At 35.3% G+C, this 19,372-nt stretch overlaps 1 protein-coding gene across 4 annotated transcripts in view; it reads left to right on the top strand.

Moving 5' to 3' along the window:
- The window catches only part of GGTA1 (glycoprotein alpha-galactosyltransferase 1 (inactive)), a 121,178-nt gene that overhangs the window by 65,702 nt on the left and 36,104 nt on the right, over window positions 1-19,372 (top strand). For 3 of the 4 annotated variants that reach the window (XM_074292958.1, XM_074292961.1, XM_074292960.1), the window contains exons 2-3: window positions 9,166-9,254; window positions 15,017-15,052. In XM_074292958.1, the coding sequence (XP_074149059.1) occupies window positions 9,166-9,254; window positions 15,017-15,052 (125 nt within the window). The remainder of the gene's footprint in view (window positions 1-9,165; window positions 9,255-15,016; window positions 15,053-19,372) is intronic. The other variant, XM_074292959.1, reaches the window with a different exon arrangement.

Genomic DNA, 19,372 nt, shown 5'->3' with positions numbered 1-19,372 from the left:
TGGGCAAGTAGATTCCCAAGTACTTTATATTGTCTACAGTTATTCAACATGGAATTTCTCTTTCTATCTCTTCTTGCGGGACTTTGTTGGTAACATGTAGAAATGCTGATAATTTATGTAGGTTTATTTCATATCCTACAACTTTGCTAAAGTTGTTCATTATTTCCATTTGCTTTTTAGTTGATTTTCTAGGATTCTTTAAGTATTCTGTCTTATCTTCAAAGAGTGATAGTTTTGTTTCCTCATTGCCTATTTTAATTCCTTCAATTTCTTTTCCTTATCTTATTGCTTATAGCAAGCGTTTCAAATAGAATATTTAGTAATAATGGTGCTAATAGATGTCATTCCTTCACCCTTGATCTTACTGGGAAGGTTTCTAGCTTATTCCCATTACAGATAATGTTTGCTGATGGTTTTAGATACATTTTACTTGTCACTTTAAGGAAAGCCCCATTTATTCATATGCTCATTAGTATTTTTAATTTTCTTAATATGGAACTAGTATTGTATTCCTGGTATAAATACCACCTGGTCATCTTTGTGATGTATTGTTTTTATTTATTTTATTTAAAATTTCTGCATCAACAATTAGTAGAGAAATTAGTGTATAATTTCTCTTTCAATTTTTGTTCTTCTTGGCTTAGGTATCAGCATCATATTTGTGGCATAAAAGGAATTTGGTGAGACACTGGCTTTGCATATTTTCTTAAATAGTTGTTATTGGGTTGGCATCAATTATTTAAAAGTTTGGAAAAATTCACTGTAGTCCATCTGGCTATGAGGATTTTTTCTTAAAGAGCTCATTGGTGTTCACTTTTCCCCCTAAGACTGAATTATTTAAGTATTCCATTTTCTCTTCAGTTTTTGTAGATACGCATCTATTTTATTTAGATTGTTAAATTTATTAGCATATAATTGAGCAAAATAGATCCTAATAATCATTGGTGATTTTACCCTTTTCATTTTTGATAATGGTAATTTGATTTTTCTTTCCTTTTTTAACTCATTAACCAATAATTATTATATACTTATATTATTTATTATTTATATTACCTATGTCCATGTTTTGGACATTATATATATATATATTATCTATATTATACATCAATTTTATATCTATATTTATATGTAGATTTCTGTATCCAATTGAATGGGTGTGTAAAGTATTTCCTTTTTGGAGCCAATTTTGATGAAAGAAAGGTTCAAATTTTATCTGCTACCTTATTCCACTTTCCCCTCAATTATAATAGTTATTTCATGCCTCTTTTATGTAAGATAATTTACACCTTTCTATCTTCCCCCTTTTCTCAATACAATCTTCTTTTTTACCTCTTTATTTTATTTTTGGGGTGCCATCCCATCAAAGTCATCTTATATGTGTACTCCCTGTCTATATATATTCCTTCTATTTGTCCTTATAGTAATAAAGTTCTAAAGAGTTACAAAAATTATCTTTCCAGATAAGAAAAAGTTTATTTGACTGTGACAGTTGAAATATTGACATTTTAATTTTTTTTTTACCTTTTTCTAATTTGATGTCATCTAATCTTTTTTGACTCTTCCAGAAGAAATTATTCCTTCTTAGTAATTTGAGTAAAAGGCTTTTTTTAGTACTCCAAACTAAGCCACATTTTCCAACATTCTATTCATTCTCGGTGTCTGAGCATTGAAGTCCCTAAGTATATTATATTATATGTTTGTTGTCAAGTTCTTTATAGAATTTCTTTGCCTTTTTATTATTTTAACTGTTGTTGACATGTAAATAGAAAGTAAGCTCCTTTGAGGGCAGTAACAGTTCTCTTTTAGCTGTATCTCCAGTGCCTAGCTTATAAGCATTATAGGACAAGATGACAGCAGTCTCATGAAATGATGTTTCTTGTTGCATTTGGTTAGGATCTCAAGGAAATTAACTGCCAACTTTTCTAGGACCTGAAGAAATTAGTTTGTGTGGTTATATTAAACAAGGCTAATGAGTGGTAGAGTTGAGACTAGAACCCAGGTCTTCTACATCCCAGTTCTAATACATTATTATGTAATGACCATGATTAGATTTCCAGTTCATAGAATCACCACTCAGTTTCTCCATTTAGAGAAGTAAGTTAAGAAAATTGAAACCAAGAGTTCCGAATTTAAAAAAAAAAAAAAAATTTCCCCTGAGGCAATTGGGGTTAAGTGACTTGCCCAGAGTCACACAACTAGGAAGTGTTAAGTGTCTGAGACTAGATTTGAACTGGAGTCTTCCTGACTTCAGGGCTGGTGCTCTATCCACTGCCCCACCTACCTGCCCTTGAGTTCTGAATTCTTTAGTGCAATTGCTCTAATCCATTGCTGGTATACTTAGCCATTCACTCAAGAAAAAAGTATAATTAACTATATTGTTACTTGCTTTTGTTGTAATGTTTTTATTTATAATCACTGTGAGAATGAAGTACAACTCATGTGAGTATCTTAGCTTTTCCTCTATTTGACTTAGCTATGGATTCTAGCAGATCATTATCATTTTCAATTTAATGGGTATTTAAAGCACTTACTCCATATGGAAGGTCTTATTAGATCCTAGAAGAGCTAGAATAGACAGGTAAGTGCTATGGTGGATAATATTGGATTTGGAGTCAGAATTTGGTTCAAAGTCTATTTTTGAGACTCAGTGAGTGACTCTGGACAAATCACTTAATTTCTCTGAATCTCATTTTTCTCATCTATGAAATGAGAGTAATTTATCTTATACATATCTTATACAATATAAAACATATACCTTATCAGGTATATACCAAAAATACCACATATACTTCACACTTTTAAGTGCTATATTTGTGCATTTATTCTTATTAATCTTAGGACTTATAGTAACATAAGATATATGCACAATTTATAACATAATATAAAGGTAGGTAAGGTGACATAACTGACCTGGAGTCAGTAAGATCTTGAGTTCAAATCCAGCCTCAGATAATAGCTATGTGATTCTGGACAAGTCCTTTAACCTCTATTTGTATTGCTCTCCTAATCTGTAAAGTGGAGATAATATCACCTACTTCCTCAGGATTGTTGTAAGGACAAAATTAAATTAGATTTCTAAATTACTTATAAAACACTTTGCAAAGTTGAATGCTACAGAAATGCTATTTCAATAACAACAATTAGAAGTGCATAAAAAAGATGCAAATAAAAGATTTTGAGAGATTTTCCGGGGAACACTGCTATCTTTTTTGGAAAAGTGGCAAAAGTTTCATAGAAGAGAGTCTCAGAGTCTTATAGGATGATAACAATTGAGGGGGAAAATATTTCAGAAAAAGGAAAGGGGGATCCTTTTGGGGAACTGTGAAACATCAAAGTTTAGTTGAAAGAATATTCGATTCCTTGGTTTATATCTCAGCCTCTGCTACTTTTTACCTTTGTGATATTCGACGATTTTCTTAACCTCTATGGGTTTATCACTTGCAAAATTGGACTACAACACTTCTAAAGTTCCTTCCTGGTCTGAATCTTAGGATCCTCTGACTTGAGCAGAATTATACATTTCCAGGTATTTCTCTTCCAACTAGACAAACATTATCGTCAGGCCATCAGCTGTCAGAATTGAGGCAATCTTGAAAATTGTGAGAGGTCTCCCTTCACTCCAATTTGGCTGCCAAGTAGCTAATTTTTCCAGGAAAAAAATGGGAATGTGTTTCTCAAGACATGTTCTCTGCCAAGAAGTCTCTGAAGAGTCAGTGATATATGTTGTCTCTGAGGCTTGGAATATAGAAATGGATTACTTGCAGATTCAACCAACGCCATTCTGAAATGCTTTGCTTAAGGAAACAAAGATTGAATCATTCAGAAAATATTCTCAGTTTTAAGCCTCAAACAAAAACATTCTTCAGGTGCGGCAAAAACTGGGACAGGCAAACATTTTGTCATGATAGTCAGAAAGAAGTTTGTTTTAAGTATTGTCTTTCAAACATCAGCTTTTCAAAACAATTTTTAAACAAATGTTCAGTTTGTCTAAGAGGTATCATGTCAATCTAACTCTGACTCTCCTGCTGAAAAATTTAAGGGTCTCCAATGTGTGGGTCCTTGGCTCAATTTTCTTTTTGCTACTGTTTCTTTGTAAGAGTAAATGTTCTCATGCAACTAGAAAGAGACACAATTTCAATTAGCCACTTAGAATTTACTATGGTGTATAAAATCCTGTGCCAGTTTAGTGGTGAAATGGCAAATAACTGTTATAAAAGAGATAGATATTTTGATGTAATCTACAGAGGGCTAGCCACAAAGCCCGGAAAACCTTTGTTCACACTCACCCACAAGCTACTCTTTACAGCTGTGAGCTGCAGAGAAGGGACCAAATTGCTCTAGCAGAGAATTCTTCATTAGCAATTTCCTATATTGAAGAAATCACAGTTCTGATTAAAAAAGAAAGAAAGAAAGAAAATAAGAGACAATAAGGTTAAAGTAATAAGGAGAGGAGGTGAAATTCTATGAGAAAGTGGAGGGAGAAATGATGACTTTCCCTAGATATTACTGGCTTCCTGGTGGAGGTAGCATAAGGATTAGATCATGATGGAAGAGCAAGCCTCCAATTAATGAAATTAGGAAAGGAGGACAGGTATGAATGAAGGCCCAGAGACAAGAGAAAGCTGATGAAAATCAGATTTTCAATGGAAGATAATTACGTTACTAAGTTATTGGTGGAAACTGCTTCCACAGTGCATGATTATATAATAGATATTTAATAAATAATTATTAATTTTTATTGATTTGTAAATGCCACATTTTTCAGATTTTAGCAGTACAATAGTATAGGATCATATTTAGAGGTAAAAGACACCTATGAAACTGCATTGATTAACTTCATTTTATAGATTAGGTAGTGGAGGCTGAGAGAGTTACCTACACAGTCAGTATTCTGGGGTGGGATTTGAATCCTGCTCTTCCTGACTCGTTCATATATCTCTTGTCCCCACTGTTCTTGCATTTTTATTTTTCTTGCATTCTCCTGTATTTATCACAGTTTCCTCTGTAGTCATCTATGCCAGAACAGATCATTCTGTATCTTGTGATGACAGGGGAGTGAAAGAGACAGAGACAGAGAGACAGATGAGAGATACTTTTTGTTTTGTTTTTTCTTTTTAGGTCTTGATATTTTCAAATTTGAAAGAACTAAAATGTGCATAAAATGTGTTGGATTCTTTTTTTATAAGACCGTCTCTTGTGACAATTCTTTCATATAGTTTCTGAAGTAGTCTGAAAGAGGCCATAAGCAAATCTCAAGTCTGTTTTCTCACCTAATGAAGTGCCAAGACTTTGCATAGCAGGAACCATATTTGAACGGAAAATGAAAGTCATTATAAAGTTGGTATCAGACAAAGATAATAACGAATCTAGACTTTCTCCATGATATTAAGGAAGACACTAGATGTTACTAATTAAATGTATAAGCATTTATACATTTAATATATTAATATACATAAATATACATATATGATATTTAGCATTCTACCTACCATATTCAGAGGTGATAATCATCAGGCATTTATTTAAACAACTATGTGTCAGGCACTATGCTGAGCATTAGGGATGCAAAAAAGGGGCAAAAGACAGTCCTTGTCCCCAAGAAGCTCAAAGTCTACAGAGGGAGGAGAGAGGGCATGGGGAGAGACAAAAGGCAAACAACTGTGGCCATTGAGGAGAATTCAGGAGAGGCTTTTTGTAGAAGATGAGATTTTAGCTGGAACTTGAAGGAAGATAGGAATGGAAGGCAACCAGTGAAAATACCCAGATTTTTTTCTTTTTCAAGCAACAGCAAGGAGACAGATCACTGGATAGTAGAATGCATGAAGGTGAATAAGTATTAAAATCTGGAAAATAGGAAATTTTCTTTTAAAAATTTAACAATTACTCCATTCTTCCTTTCACACAGAAAAGCTATGTGGTAGAAAGAACACATTGGTTTAACCTTTGGCTCAAACCTTGACTTCCTAAACAATTTACTTGGGCAAATCATGTAATCTTAATAGGATTAGGTGATTTCTTAGGTGTCTCCTTGCTCTAAATCTATGAACCTGTAATTCCATTCTTCCCACATACACACCCAACGGAAGTTTGAGACCTTCTATGAATTTGCATCATTTGATTTTTAGGTTAATTTTCTCTGCATGACCATTGTTGATTTGCTAACTGAGTCACCTTGCAATCCTCTTCCCAGCATATCTTGTGTTTTCCTCTCCCTGTCATTCTTAACTGATTCCTTCATATAGAATGAATGTTCTTAGTCTATTCCTCCTTTCTAGTATGAGTCAAAAAATCCTTGAACAATGAGAGATGCTGGTTTTATTGTTTTCTATTTTTTCCTGGTAAGATCATTTTAAGAATGACATCAACAAACACCTAAGTGATACAATGGTTAGAGCTCTAGTATTATAGGAATGAAGTTCTGGGTTCAAATCCAGCCTTAGACACAACCTCAGTTTGCTTCAGTTTCTCTCATTATAAAATGAAGATAACAGCACTCATCTCACATGTTTATTACGAGGATCAAATGAGCTAATACTTGTAGAAAGTAAAAGTATTTAGCACAATACCTGGCACCTGGTAGGTACTCCACAAATGTGAAATGCTTACTCTTTTTTTTCTCTCCCCAAACTGCCATATAATAAGGTTAGTGGAGACTGTTACATAAGAACTCTTAAGGAAACTGATAACATTTATCCTGGATATTAGACTTAGGATACCTGACTGGTATTCAGGTATTTGAAGAATAATGATATATGAAAAAGGGAATCAAGCAGTTGTGCTCATCTCTAGAGTGTAGAACAAAGAACAATGGGAAGGAAATAAAAAGCAAAAAAATAAAGCCATGTTTTTGTTGGCAGTTGGGTTTAAGTGACTAACCCAGAGCCATACAGATAATAATTGTTAAGTATCTGAATGAAATCAGGTCCTGACTCCACAGCTGATACCTTATCCACTGTACCATTTAGCTACCCAATATTGATCTTCATGTAAAAAGAAAGAAAAAGCTTTGTGATGATTAAAATTGTGCCAAAATAAATGAGTTCCCTGAAATAATGAGACGTCCATCCTTGGAGTTAATTCAAACAAAGGTTGAATTAAAACATTGTTTAAAATATAGATGGTTGGCGTAGGTTGGACTAATTTTAGAAGTTCCTTATAATTCAGAAATCATGTGATTCAAGGCCAGTTCAAATGCTCTTTCTATCATGAAGCCTTATTTTACTCCCTCTATCTGGGTATGATTTCTCTTTTGGAGACATAAAGACTAAAATATAGGCATGATGGCCTGGCCTTATGATCAGGGATGAAAGATACTCCATAAGGGCAGGTAAAATATTCCCTTAATGTCTTATTTATAGGATCAAGATTTTTTTCAAATAGAAAAGACATGAAGGGAGAAAATTTGTTTAAAGATATCTTCTAAGCTAGATACATGTTTCTTTAAATTAATTTATTTTTAAACACATTGCTTTATACATCGTGTTGGGAGAGAAAACTCAGAATACAAAGAAGAGGAAAAAAAAAAAACCAGAATAAGAAGTGAACATAGCATGTGTTGATTTACATTCAATCTCCCTAGTTATTTTTCTGGATGCAGATGGCATTTTCTACTCAAAGTACATTGGGATTACCTTGCCTCACTGAACCACTGAGAAGAACCAAGTCTTTCAAAGTTGATCTTCACACATTCTTGCTGTTATTGTGTACAATGTAAAATCTTTCCAGGTCTTTCTATAATCGGCTTGTTCATCATTTTTTATAGAACAATAATATTCCATTGCCTTCATATACCACAATATTTTCAGCCATTCCCCAATTTGATGGGCATCTACTCATTTTCCAATTCTTTTCCACCACAAAAAGAGCTGCTACAAACATTTTTGCACAGGTGGGTCCTTTTCCCTCCCTTTATGATTTTCTTGGGATATAGACTGAGTAGTGGCACTCAAGCTAGATGCACATAACCTAGAAAATAGCAGATATGATGCAAGAAAAGTATATGGTAGAGAGTGTCAGTAATTAACAAGAAGAAAGCCCATGACCTCAGATGCCTATCCTCAAATGCACAATATATCAGCAATTAAAATTTTAGAAAAGGGACCAAGATGGAGAAGCCCAGAGGTTCATCTGTTGAAGAACATAAAAGAATTTAATTGATGAAGAGAAGACTTGGGAGTTGGGAGAAGAGAACATAACTCTCTTTGATAATTGAAGGACCTTAAAAAAAAAAAAACCATAATTGCAGGACCTTCCTGAAAGAAGGGATTAATAGTGCTCTATTTGGCTCCTGGAAGAGGAATTAGAAGCTATGTAAGGAAGTGGAACAGGTGGAATGCTAAGTGAATTTAAGATTGATAGAATATGCTTCCTAAGTTTCAGGGAATAAGGATATATTTAAAAAGGTACTAAGAAGGGATGCATGCTGTCTCCATCTGTGTCTTCTCACACTATCTGGGAAGTCCACATTTTCAAAATGTTGTAGAAGTAGCTACTTGTGTTAACTAGCTCCTGAGGACCCTTTGAACTTCTTTTAGGATCATTGTAATATCCTCTTTGGCCTGGGACCTTTTGTTGGCCAATCAATGAGAACCTGAGTGATTTGGGTTTATCCAATCCATTTGCCTATCATGGCTTCACCTCTGATGTCATAGACACCTTTCCAGAATGAAGAACAAACAACAATTCCCTCATTAATGACTCTTCTCTCTTCTGACTTGTATATAACTAATGATAATAGCTAGAGCTTCATGTTTTGCTAAGCACTTTACAAATATTACTTCTTTTTATCCTTATGACAAGCCTGTGAGATACATGCTATTATTACCCTCATTTTAAAAATGGGGAAGCAGGCAGAAATTAAAAAGAATTTGCCCCACATCACACAGCTAGTGTGTCCAAGACTGGATTTGAACCCAGGCTTTCCTGAGTCTAGGTCCAGTACTCTGTATTCCATTAATAAATCTTAATTCAGTGCTTACTCTCGGAAAGGTTATATGCTAGACACTTATGGGAGACAAAGGAGATACAACCTCTGTTTCCCCGCTTCCTTATTATGCACTTAAGTTAATGCATTAATGCATTATTTGTGCAGAGAGAAAGATAGACCAGGTTTTAGTCTGGGCCATTGAATGTTTTATAATGTCTTCTTTTTTTCCTTCCCCTCAGGAGAGAATAATGATCTCCAAAGGAAAAATCATTCTATTTCTGCTGATTTTATTAACTGCGCTGGTGGTGCTCTGGGGCTATAATAACAGGTAACTCTGACTCTTCAGTGGATGCAACTATTGTTTTTGCCCTTCTGTGGTTTCTCTGCTGAAATAGAAAATGAGAATTGGCAGCAACACATGATCAACAAGAAATTCTAATTTTCCTCTTCTGCAGCCCCACTTTTGTCATTGCACTTGGATAAAGCTTGATGCCTTTTCTATTTCAGACACAGTGTGGTATAGGCAAAAACATAACACTGGGTGTTAGAAAGGTGATCAGGTCCCAATTCTACCATTTATTAACTTGGTGGCCTTAGACGTGGCACTCATTCTCTCTGGACATCCCTTCTGTCACCTGCAAAATGATTGCAATTTCATTTGATCTTTAGATTAAAAGATTTTATACTTGAAAGGGAGTTTAGAGTTATTCTAATCTAGCCCTCTTATTTTACAAATAAAGAAACCTAAACCCAGTTTTGTTAGGTCATTTGTCCAAGGTCTTAGCTAGTTCAGTCCAACAATCAATTATTCAATATCTACTAAATAGAAGGCACTGGCTGTGCTGAGGACAAAAAATAACAACAACCAAAAAATAGTTTCTGTCCAACTCTTCCCCACTACTACCATCCTCCCCATTACTACTCTGCTGTGACTACCAAGGCTACTACTGCCATTATTATCACCACCAACAAACAATAATTCACATTTCCATAGCTCTTTAAAGTTTATTGAATATTCTTTTTCAAATAGCCTTATGGAACATAAGATTTATTATCCCCATTTTAAAGCTGGAGATATTGACGAAGCAGAGCCCAGATTCAAACCTGGTTTTTTAACTCCATATCTCACATAATAATTTTTATTTTTCCAAATATATGCAAAGATAGTTTTCAACATTCACCTTTCAAAACCCTGTGTTCCACATTCTTCTCTCTCCTTTTTCCCTTCTCTATTCAGCAAGCAACCCAGTATAAGTTAAACATGTATAATTTAAAAGAAAGCATTTTACAAAACATATTACTATAGCTAAAGAAGCTCTTATTTAATTGATTGGCATATACCTACTATTTTGTCTTTGTATCAGAGCAATCCTGGTTGGCTCTAGAAAGTGTGAGATCTAATTGAAATTGCTTTTATATATGGGGCCAATAATTGAAAAGAAACAAGAAAATTAATCCACCCTGACTTTTACAAACCTAAGATGTTTGTAAGAGGACTATCCAGACCTACTGATTCTCATTGCAAATTAACCCAGACTCTTTATCTATGTCTTTGGCTAAAATCTGGGATTCTTGCTGGGAAGGGTTTATCATTATTGCTATCTGGAAAATAATCATCTTATTATACTATGTTATTATACTGTGTTTGCCAATAAAATTACCTCTTCCTTCTGGAAGTTTTAGCAGAAGAGATTCCAGTTATATAGAAGCGATTACCACCAAAAAATTATATGAATCTAGGCAAGATTCTATTATAACCTACAGAGGTTGGAAGACATGACTGTATTATTATTGTTATTTACCTTTAAGATTGCAAAGAAATAAGGAAAATGTCATGGGATAAGAGAGATCAAATGTCTTCAAAAAAAAGGAAGAAATTGGATTTCACAAGTCATAATTGAGTGAATTTGATTTCAGACTTGGGGGAAAATCTAGGACAAATTCTTTTTTTTATTAATTTTATAATTATAATTTTTTTGACAGTACATATGCATGGGTAAATTTTTTTTTTTTTTTTTTTACAACATTATCCCTTGTATTCACTTTTCCAAATTTTCCCCTCCCTCCCTTTACTCCCTCCCCTAGATGACAGGCAATTCCATACATATTAAATGTTACAGTATATCCTAGATACAATATATGTGTGTAAAACCAAATTTCTTGTTGCATGGTAAGAATTGGATTCCGAAGGTATAAGTAACCTGAGTAGAAAGACAATAGTGCAAACATTTTACACTCAATTCCCAGTGTTCCTTCTCTGGGTGTAGCTGTTTATGTAGGACAAATTCTTACACAGATAATTTGAGTGCTCAGAATGTAAAACTGATGGTCACAACTAGCCAGCATAAACCCACTTAGAATAGCTCATGCTAGAATAACCTCATTTCCTTTTTTTCTTAAAGGATTAATGATTAGTATATCAAGGAAATGCTCGTAGATAAAATGCATATGGATTTCAGGCAGGCATTTGACAATCTCCCACAATATCCTCATGGACAATATGCAGAGGTGTGGGCTAGATCATGGAATAGTTGGACACATTCAAAACTAGGTGAGTAACTGTACTCAGAGAATGATAATTGATGTTGTAGAGTAAGCCTGGAAGGAAACTTCTAAGATCATGCCAGAACCCTAGGGCCTGAGGCATGTAAAACCTTTTAATCAATGACTTGGATTAAATGAGATCATGGATATAACTATAAAATGGCTTATAAATGTAAAACACTTTTATTAGTAATGCTATACCATTATTATATTAATGTCATAGATATAAAATTTTGGTTAATGATGAGAGGAAGCTCTGGAATGATAGGAAACTCCCTCCTCCCCCAGCTAAAGTCTTTACCTCATACATCACTAAAAGAACTGAACCCCTTCATGGAGAGTTCTTTCTCTTTGTTCCTGCTCATATATTCTCATATGAAGAAGTTTGCCTTTTTTTCTAAGGCAAAAATTCTTCATCATAAAACTTCAATCCCCTCCTCCTATTTTCTCAAAGACTGTTCCCTCCAACATTCTTTTTATTCCTTTCTTTTTCCACCCTCAGGTTCTGTCCTAGGTTTCCTTTTTTTGTTTTATATCATCTGTCTTGGTGGTGTCATTAGCCTCCCCTGAATTCCATTTCCTTTTCAGTAGACATGATTCCCAAATCTATACTTGCAATCTTAATTTTTATCCTGAACTCTGCTTTCTCATCATAATTGCCTTTTAGATATATCAGGCTATAAATTATAATGTATATATGTATATGTGTCTAGATATCTATACACATATATGTCTACATATATATACTATGGAAATTTAAAAATCAACATTGCAAGTTCAAAATAATTCATTATCTTTCCCTCCAAATCTCCTTTCTTCCCAATAATAATTCTTTTATTGTCAAGACCACCAGTATCCTTGTCATCCAAGTCTCTGAAGTCAGCATCAGCCTTGAATCCTCATCTGTTTTCACCCCATATTTCCAATTCTATAATAACTCTTATCATTTCAATCTTCACATCTTTCATATATGTCCCTTTTCTTCACTCAAACAACTGCCACTTGGGTGTAGGCTCTCATCACCTCATGCCTAGATCTGTGTAGTAGCCACCTAGTTGATCATCCTGCCCACCTCTCTTTACTCAGTAAACTCCATTAGTTTTTTATTAATTATCTCCAAGATCAAATATAAAGTTTAATCTAAGGCTAGCTAGGAAGGTATGGTAGTATTTTTAGGCAAAGAATGATGGAAGCTTGGCCAGAATTGTAGGAGTGGGTTTATAGGTTTGTATCTTTAATGACTTGCTGCTTTTTTTCACCAAGCTTCTGCTATGGTTTCATTGTCTTATCATTGACTGTCTTATGCCCTTTGCCCAGTCAAAAGTTACAAGAAAGTAATTCAGTCTTGTGATTAGATGATTAAATATGATGGATGTAAAGGCCTATATTTGGGTTCATGTCATTAGCTGAACAAGTTAAGGGAAAGGATGGCTGGATAGTGTTTTATGTGAAGAGGATCTAAGCATTTTAATGGATCTTGGGCTTAATATCAATCCATTAGTATAACATGGTAACTTAAAAAACAAATGTTATCTTAAACTTCATTGAGAAATGGAATGACCAGAAAAGAGGTATGTGAGAGCCTCAGTTTGTTCTCCCTGAGTTATAGCTATAGTAATTATTCAATACTAAGCACCACATTTTGTGAAAAATATTACAGCCTATACAACCTCGAGAGGAGAACATAATAGACTGACATGCCATGTAAGCATTGGGAAGGAATTGGAAACATGGAGCTTAGCAGAGAGAAGACTTATAAAGGCTATTTTCATGTATTTGAAGGACTGTCCTGAGGAAGAGAGTAAATTAGATTCTTGTTCTCAGAGAGCAGAAGTAGGAGTGAAAAAATGAACATAAGTTGGAGTGAGACAAATTTAACCTTAATATAGTGAAGATCATTGAATTGAGCCTCTTGTTGGTGGTATTATGGACACAATTCCTTTTCCAAATATCAATTGGACAAGTTTATCTCTGTTAAACCTTCCAAGTCTGAGGTTCTAGGTTCTAGTATTACATTACTTAGCCATTTACATTTATTATTCTTTCCTCTACCCAGAAAAATAGAACTGATAAAATGGGGAACATGCACATTATTTTCTTTGTTTTTAGCATTGCAGCTAAGTTAATAAGATATAAGCAATGATTTTTTGTAGAGTTTTAAGATAACAAACATAAGTCCCTTTGAACATAATGATAATAGAAAGTCCGTGAAATTTATTGAGTAGTGAAATGATATGGGAAGGCCTACACTTTAAACAAATCATTTAGCCAGCTGTCTGGTGGATGAAATTAAAAGAGGAGAGACTTGAGGTAGAGAGGCAAATTAGTAGGGTGTTGTGTAGTCCAGGTGAGAAGCGTTGAGGGCTAGGATGGTGGCAGTCTGAGGAAAGAAAAAGGGATAGATGTTAGGATTTAGCAACTCATAAGGCTTGGAGGATAAGGGAGTATAAGGAGTAATGTATGATTCTAAAGTTGCCCACCTGGGTGACTAAAAGGATGACATTGCCTTTAGCAATAAAAGGGCAGTTTGTAGGAAGAGATGGGATTTCTTTTGTGGGGGGAGATCGAGGTGATAATGTAAAGAGATCCAAAAATCTGTGAAAGTCCATCCATATCTGTGGATTTTTACTTAACAGTTGCCTTAGAGTGCAGAATTTGCTGACAAATTGAGGAACACCTGGAGTGTTATTCCTGGAGGAATAAGTTGTTCTAGGAGAAATGAAGCTGGGTATCCTGGGAGTGCAGAAGCAAGGAGAAATTAATACCTGCACAGCTGCTATTGAAGATTGCAACTAGGTTATAACCCAGCCACCCGCCCCTAAGGTGGTCAATCCTGGTCAAAAGGGGAATATTGGTAACTTCAACTGTAGAGGGAATGGATTGAGTGGATGTTAGGGGAACTATGATAGGTATGATTGTATGGGAGATAAATCCTACAAATGGTTACTCTGGGTAGGATGGGATAGAAGGAATTGACCAATCTTCCCAACTTCAGCAAAGCCCTCAAGTTTGGGTCATATCTATGGAGATCACTGGTTTAAAGTCACACATTTGTTTTGTGACTCATGTGAGACTAAAACTTGTGAGCTTAGTAGCAGTCATAAAATTTTCTCCTCATATTCAGAGACCTTTATTATGTATTATAAGAGAACCCATTTTTATCTTATTTTCCCTTTAAAAATTTCAAAAAGACTATTGCATAATGAAGTATTGTTAGAATACAGGAAATTGGATATTCTTTAAAAAACCCTTTCCTCCTGATATTTCCCTTAATGGTGTTCTCTACTAAAGTGTGACTAGTGCCCGAGGTCAACTAGAAGTTGGTTTGAACAGAAGCTATTTGGCTTCAATTGGCACTATACAATTGGCTATAGAGTTTAAGAGTAGTAATATTAGGCATTTGTCTCCTTAGTTTTACCTCAAGGATGGGGGGATCTTTGAGGGACAATTAAATAGTAACACTCAGGCAATTCAGGCCAGGATGTTAATTTTTTTCACAAAGGAATGTTTGCCTAGATTAATATATTGTTTTCTTTTTGTTTACAGCACAGAAGGATCTCTCTTGTGTATATACCCTTACCAGTAAGTGCCTTTGTTTGACAAGTGTCCTGTGCGGAAGTCAATTTTAGTAGGAAACAGTGGGGTGATGGCAATGACTCCCATCATGCTAATGAACAGGAGAAAAGGGGGGGAACAAACTAAGGTATAGTGGGAAGTACACTGGATAGGGAAAAACAACTTTAGAATCTTGCCCCTGGTCCTCATTCTCTGTTACACAGAGCAAATCAATTAAACACTTTGGGTTTTAGTTTTTTTCGATTGTAAAATACATGGATTTGCTCCAGGGTCCTATGGTTCGTGGGAAAGGGGGACATGAACAGTATTAGCCAGAGAGCATCCCGGTATGTAACCCTGTCAGGGAGATGGGTGAGTGAGGGCTTGTCAGAACCCTTGTTAGGTGCGGCAGGATTCCGAGAGCACTTTCTGGCCCACGGCTCGGTCACTCTCCAGACACGGCATTCACCCATACGTGGGAATGCCACAGGAGTATGAGGACATCTTTCTGTGTCCGCCTCATACAGTATTTCTGAGTCCTTTTGCTTTTTGTTTGGTTTCTTCCTCAACAATAACACTAATGAGGTCACCCCATGTTTATTAAAGGGGCTGTATGGCCTAATGGACGGTATTCAAATCCCACTTCAGACCTTTACTGGGTGAGCCTTGGCAAGTCACTTAAGCCTCTGTTTCAATTTCCTTATCTGCAAAACAGGGACAATAGTAACCTCACATTATGGTTGTGAGACTTAAATGAAATAATCATAATCTCCTTAAGATCATCACAAACAGCTAAATGCTAAATAAATATTTGCTGTCATTTCTAAATCTCTGCTACAATGTCATTCTCACAAAAGTGGTGTTTCTTGTCCGTTCCCCATCTTGTCAGTCTTGCATTCTGTTGTCCAGACTTGAATATTCCATTGAGATCCAATGGAGAAGATACAGCGTGTATTTGACACTTCAGTCCCCTTTCTGGAGTAGTTTATATTAATTTTCTGAACTTCAATTTCCTATAAAATGAATTCCAAAATATTCTGAGTGCTTTCCTTCCTGGAATTGAGGAAATTACTTGTTCAAGTGGAAAATAGTCTATAGATGTGAATGAAGTCTTCACCATCATTACAGAATTAATTTTTTATTGTATCTACAAATATAATATGTATCTATTCATTTAGAAATTCTAGGCATGTACTACATTATTTTCTTCTAACTAGGAGGAGACAAAGACAATCCGCGTATGGTTCTTGCTTTTAGGGGAATTATATCTAGTAAATACAACCTGTACTGCTTCTTGTGGCCAATGTTGAGTCTAGGATTTCAAGGAACTGACAAACAAAGCCTCGCCCTCAGTTGATCTAACTGTGAAATTTATTGATGGCTTAGAGACTTAGATACTTAAGACTGCTTCATTGTTACCTTAAGATCCCAGTCTTTGGCTGGCTCTGGGAATTTATGCTGTACAGATAGCTAGTTCCAGGAAATCAGTTCCACTTAGATTTAATCTGACTTTAGATTCCCTAGGGCTAAAAGTCTAAAAGAAACAGTATAAAACTAAGAATTATTTTGAGATAGGAGCAGCTAGGTGGTATGGTGGACATGGCACCTGGAATCAGGAATACCTGAGTTCAAATCTGGTCTCACACACTAGTTGTGTGACCCTGGGCTAATCATTTCAGCTTGTTCACCATCTGTAAAATGAGCCGGAGAAGCAGACCACTCCATTATCTTTGCCAAGAAAAGCCAAATGGGGTTCATGATTGAACAACTACTGAACAATGATAATATAACTGAAGCAAATTAAGGGACTAGAGAACTTTAAAAAAAGTAACCAAAGATTAGTATCAATTACCTTTCGATGCATCAGTCATTAGTAAGTCAGGTAAAGATAAATAAGAATTGATATCAATTTCTTTGGAATCCTGGCTGTTTCAGCATTTCCTCCAGTTGCCTTGGCTACATGAGTGGTCTTAAAGGTAGCTGCACATGGAAATGAACTGTGCAAGAAGAGAATATGGACCTCCTTCTTCCTAGGAGGACTGGTTTCTGTCCAGATCTATTCTAACAGGGCTGTGGTGGCAGCATGGAGGCAGGCTTTGGAAGACAAGACAGAAATAGTCTTGTGTGAGGGGTAGAACCAGGCGCTGGTCAAGGATGTTGGCAGGGGAGCAACCCCAAAGTCATGGAGGGCCAGCATACTACAACGTCTAGTGCTTTTAGGATGGCAGTGCAGCAGGAATGCCTGGGTGCTGGGCCCAGCAGAGAGAGAGAAGTTGAGATAATGCTCCAGAAACCTATGAAAATAATGAAGTTGCCTCTAACTAGGATTGCAGAAAAGGGAGGTGGAAAATCACAAAACAAGGGACAGATATCATCAGTATCTTGCTTACCTCTACAGATGAGTCCTTCTTAAGGTTTCATTATGCCGAGGACAAAAATCGTGGTCAAATGAAGCTTCAGCTTTTAAACTGATCTTAGGGTTCTTTGGGATTATGGGTCCCTGGCCCAAGCCCTTCAACAGTCATCTGGTTCAATATGAATCCTATGTTAGTTCAGATTATAATAGCCCCTTAAAGCTTCTGCAGATGGAATCAAAGAAAATGTAAAAGACAGAGCTGCTTATGCAGATGAGCTGCTTTTGAGGACTAGTCTTCAATGCAATTTAGTATGTTCCCATTCATCCAGCATCCAGATGAAAAAATGGACCTGGGCCATGTTCTTCAGAAGGTCTTCAGAAAATTGCTCCCTCTGTCAGTCAGCTGTGGACCATTTGGATGAACTAACACCATGGCTAAATTTAAATGCTGCTATAAAAGAGAAAGAAAACATCTCTAAAAGTTCAAACATCTCAAGACCCTGGGTCCAAGAAAGACAGAAGACATAGTCCTAGAAGAAAATATTCTTGAAAAAAAAAAACTCTCTGTGATTGAAGAAAAGGGCTTAGAATCTGGATAATCATTAAGTGTATTCAAGGGAAAGTTTGGAGGCTGGCTGGATGTCATGATTGCCTAAAGGAAAAACCAAGGCCTGAAGGATTGTGGTTGCCTTCAGTTAAAGGGGAAGACATAAAATAAGGTAATACTTGAGAGAAAGCTATTTATAAATGTCACAGGCACACCCAGTTCAGTGCCCCAGCAGAGTAAGTAAAGCATGTCGACCTCTGCTTCAGATAAAGTTGACACAAATTAAAGAGGTATCTGTTAATCAAGCATTCCTTCCAGCGTAGAATTTTAATTACTTGACTTCCTTCAGCAAATGAAAGATTGGCCCACACATTCTGTGCCTCCATTTGTCAATAGTAAGATCCAGGTGATATCTGAGCCCCATCATCCATTTACTGCAGATCAAGCCCCGTTATTCAAGAATTGTGATAGGAACGGAATATGAAGATGCCCATATTTAGTGGGAAAAATAAATGATATATTCTGAGAAAAAATTTTAAAGCTTAAAAATTTAACTTTACTTTTAACAACCTGATGACCTCATTTTTAGTCTGTAGGTCATATATCCTATATAATAACTTGAATGAATGAGACGTCCATAAATTAGAGGGGTTATAAAAGTAGTAACACTTAGTCATTCACTGTCAATATATCAGGTTATATTGCTGCATCCAAAAATATATATTAAACCAAGATTTTAAAAAACAATGAAGTATGTTTAATCAGATTGTTGTCACCCCAAATGCTTTTAATTATAATATTTTTAAGGAGAGCAAATGGTTCCCCTGCCAATAACAAAGAATCATTTAAAATATTATTTATGATACCTTTATCTCATTTAAAAAATCAGGATTTTCTATATATTTTGCAAAATAATTTTGTACATTTTTGTATATATGTAATTTAAGTAGGAATACATACATATATTAAAGAATTGTGACCAAAATGTACTTTTTACTCAGAGAAGTTAAAAAAAAATTAGAACATATGGATATTCTCCTAGTTGAGGAACATAGTCTAAACCAACCTACAACAGTGCAGAATAGGAAAAGAAGATGGGGGAATGAGAAGGTTGGATAGAAATAGTGGTATTCGTCATCTTAAAGCAGAAGGAGTTTTAAGGTTGCCATAAGAGGAAATTTGAATTCATCTTTGACTTTACTGCTTCTGATCACTATGATCTTGGAAAAGTTCTTTCTCTCTCTTAGTCTTGGCTTTTTCATAAAAAAGGGGATTGAATTAATATGGTCTCTAAGGACCACTTCTAGCTCTAAAATTCTATGAGCTCATTTAATTTCATTTAATTTGATTTCTTTCTCCCATTAAACATGCATTATCCCAGCCTGTACTATAGGAATAATAACATTTCATCATTGTTAAAAATTATTACTACTTTTTTTTTCCT

Source organism: Sminthopsis crassicaudata, chromosome 2 (genome assembly GCF_048593235.1).
Source record: "Sminthopsis crassicaudata isolate SCR6 chromosome 2, ASM4859323v1, whole genome shotgun sequence".
NCBI lineage: Eukaryota > Metazoa > Chordata > Mammalia > Dasyuromorphia > Dasyuridae > Sminthopsis > Sminthopsis crassicaudata.
The sequence above is the reverse complement of the archived record's forward strand: the minus strand, read 5'-3'. Positions and strand labels throughout refer to the sequence as shown.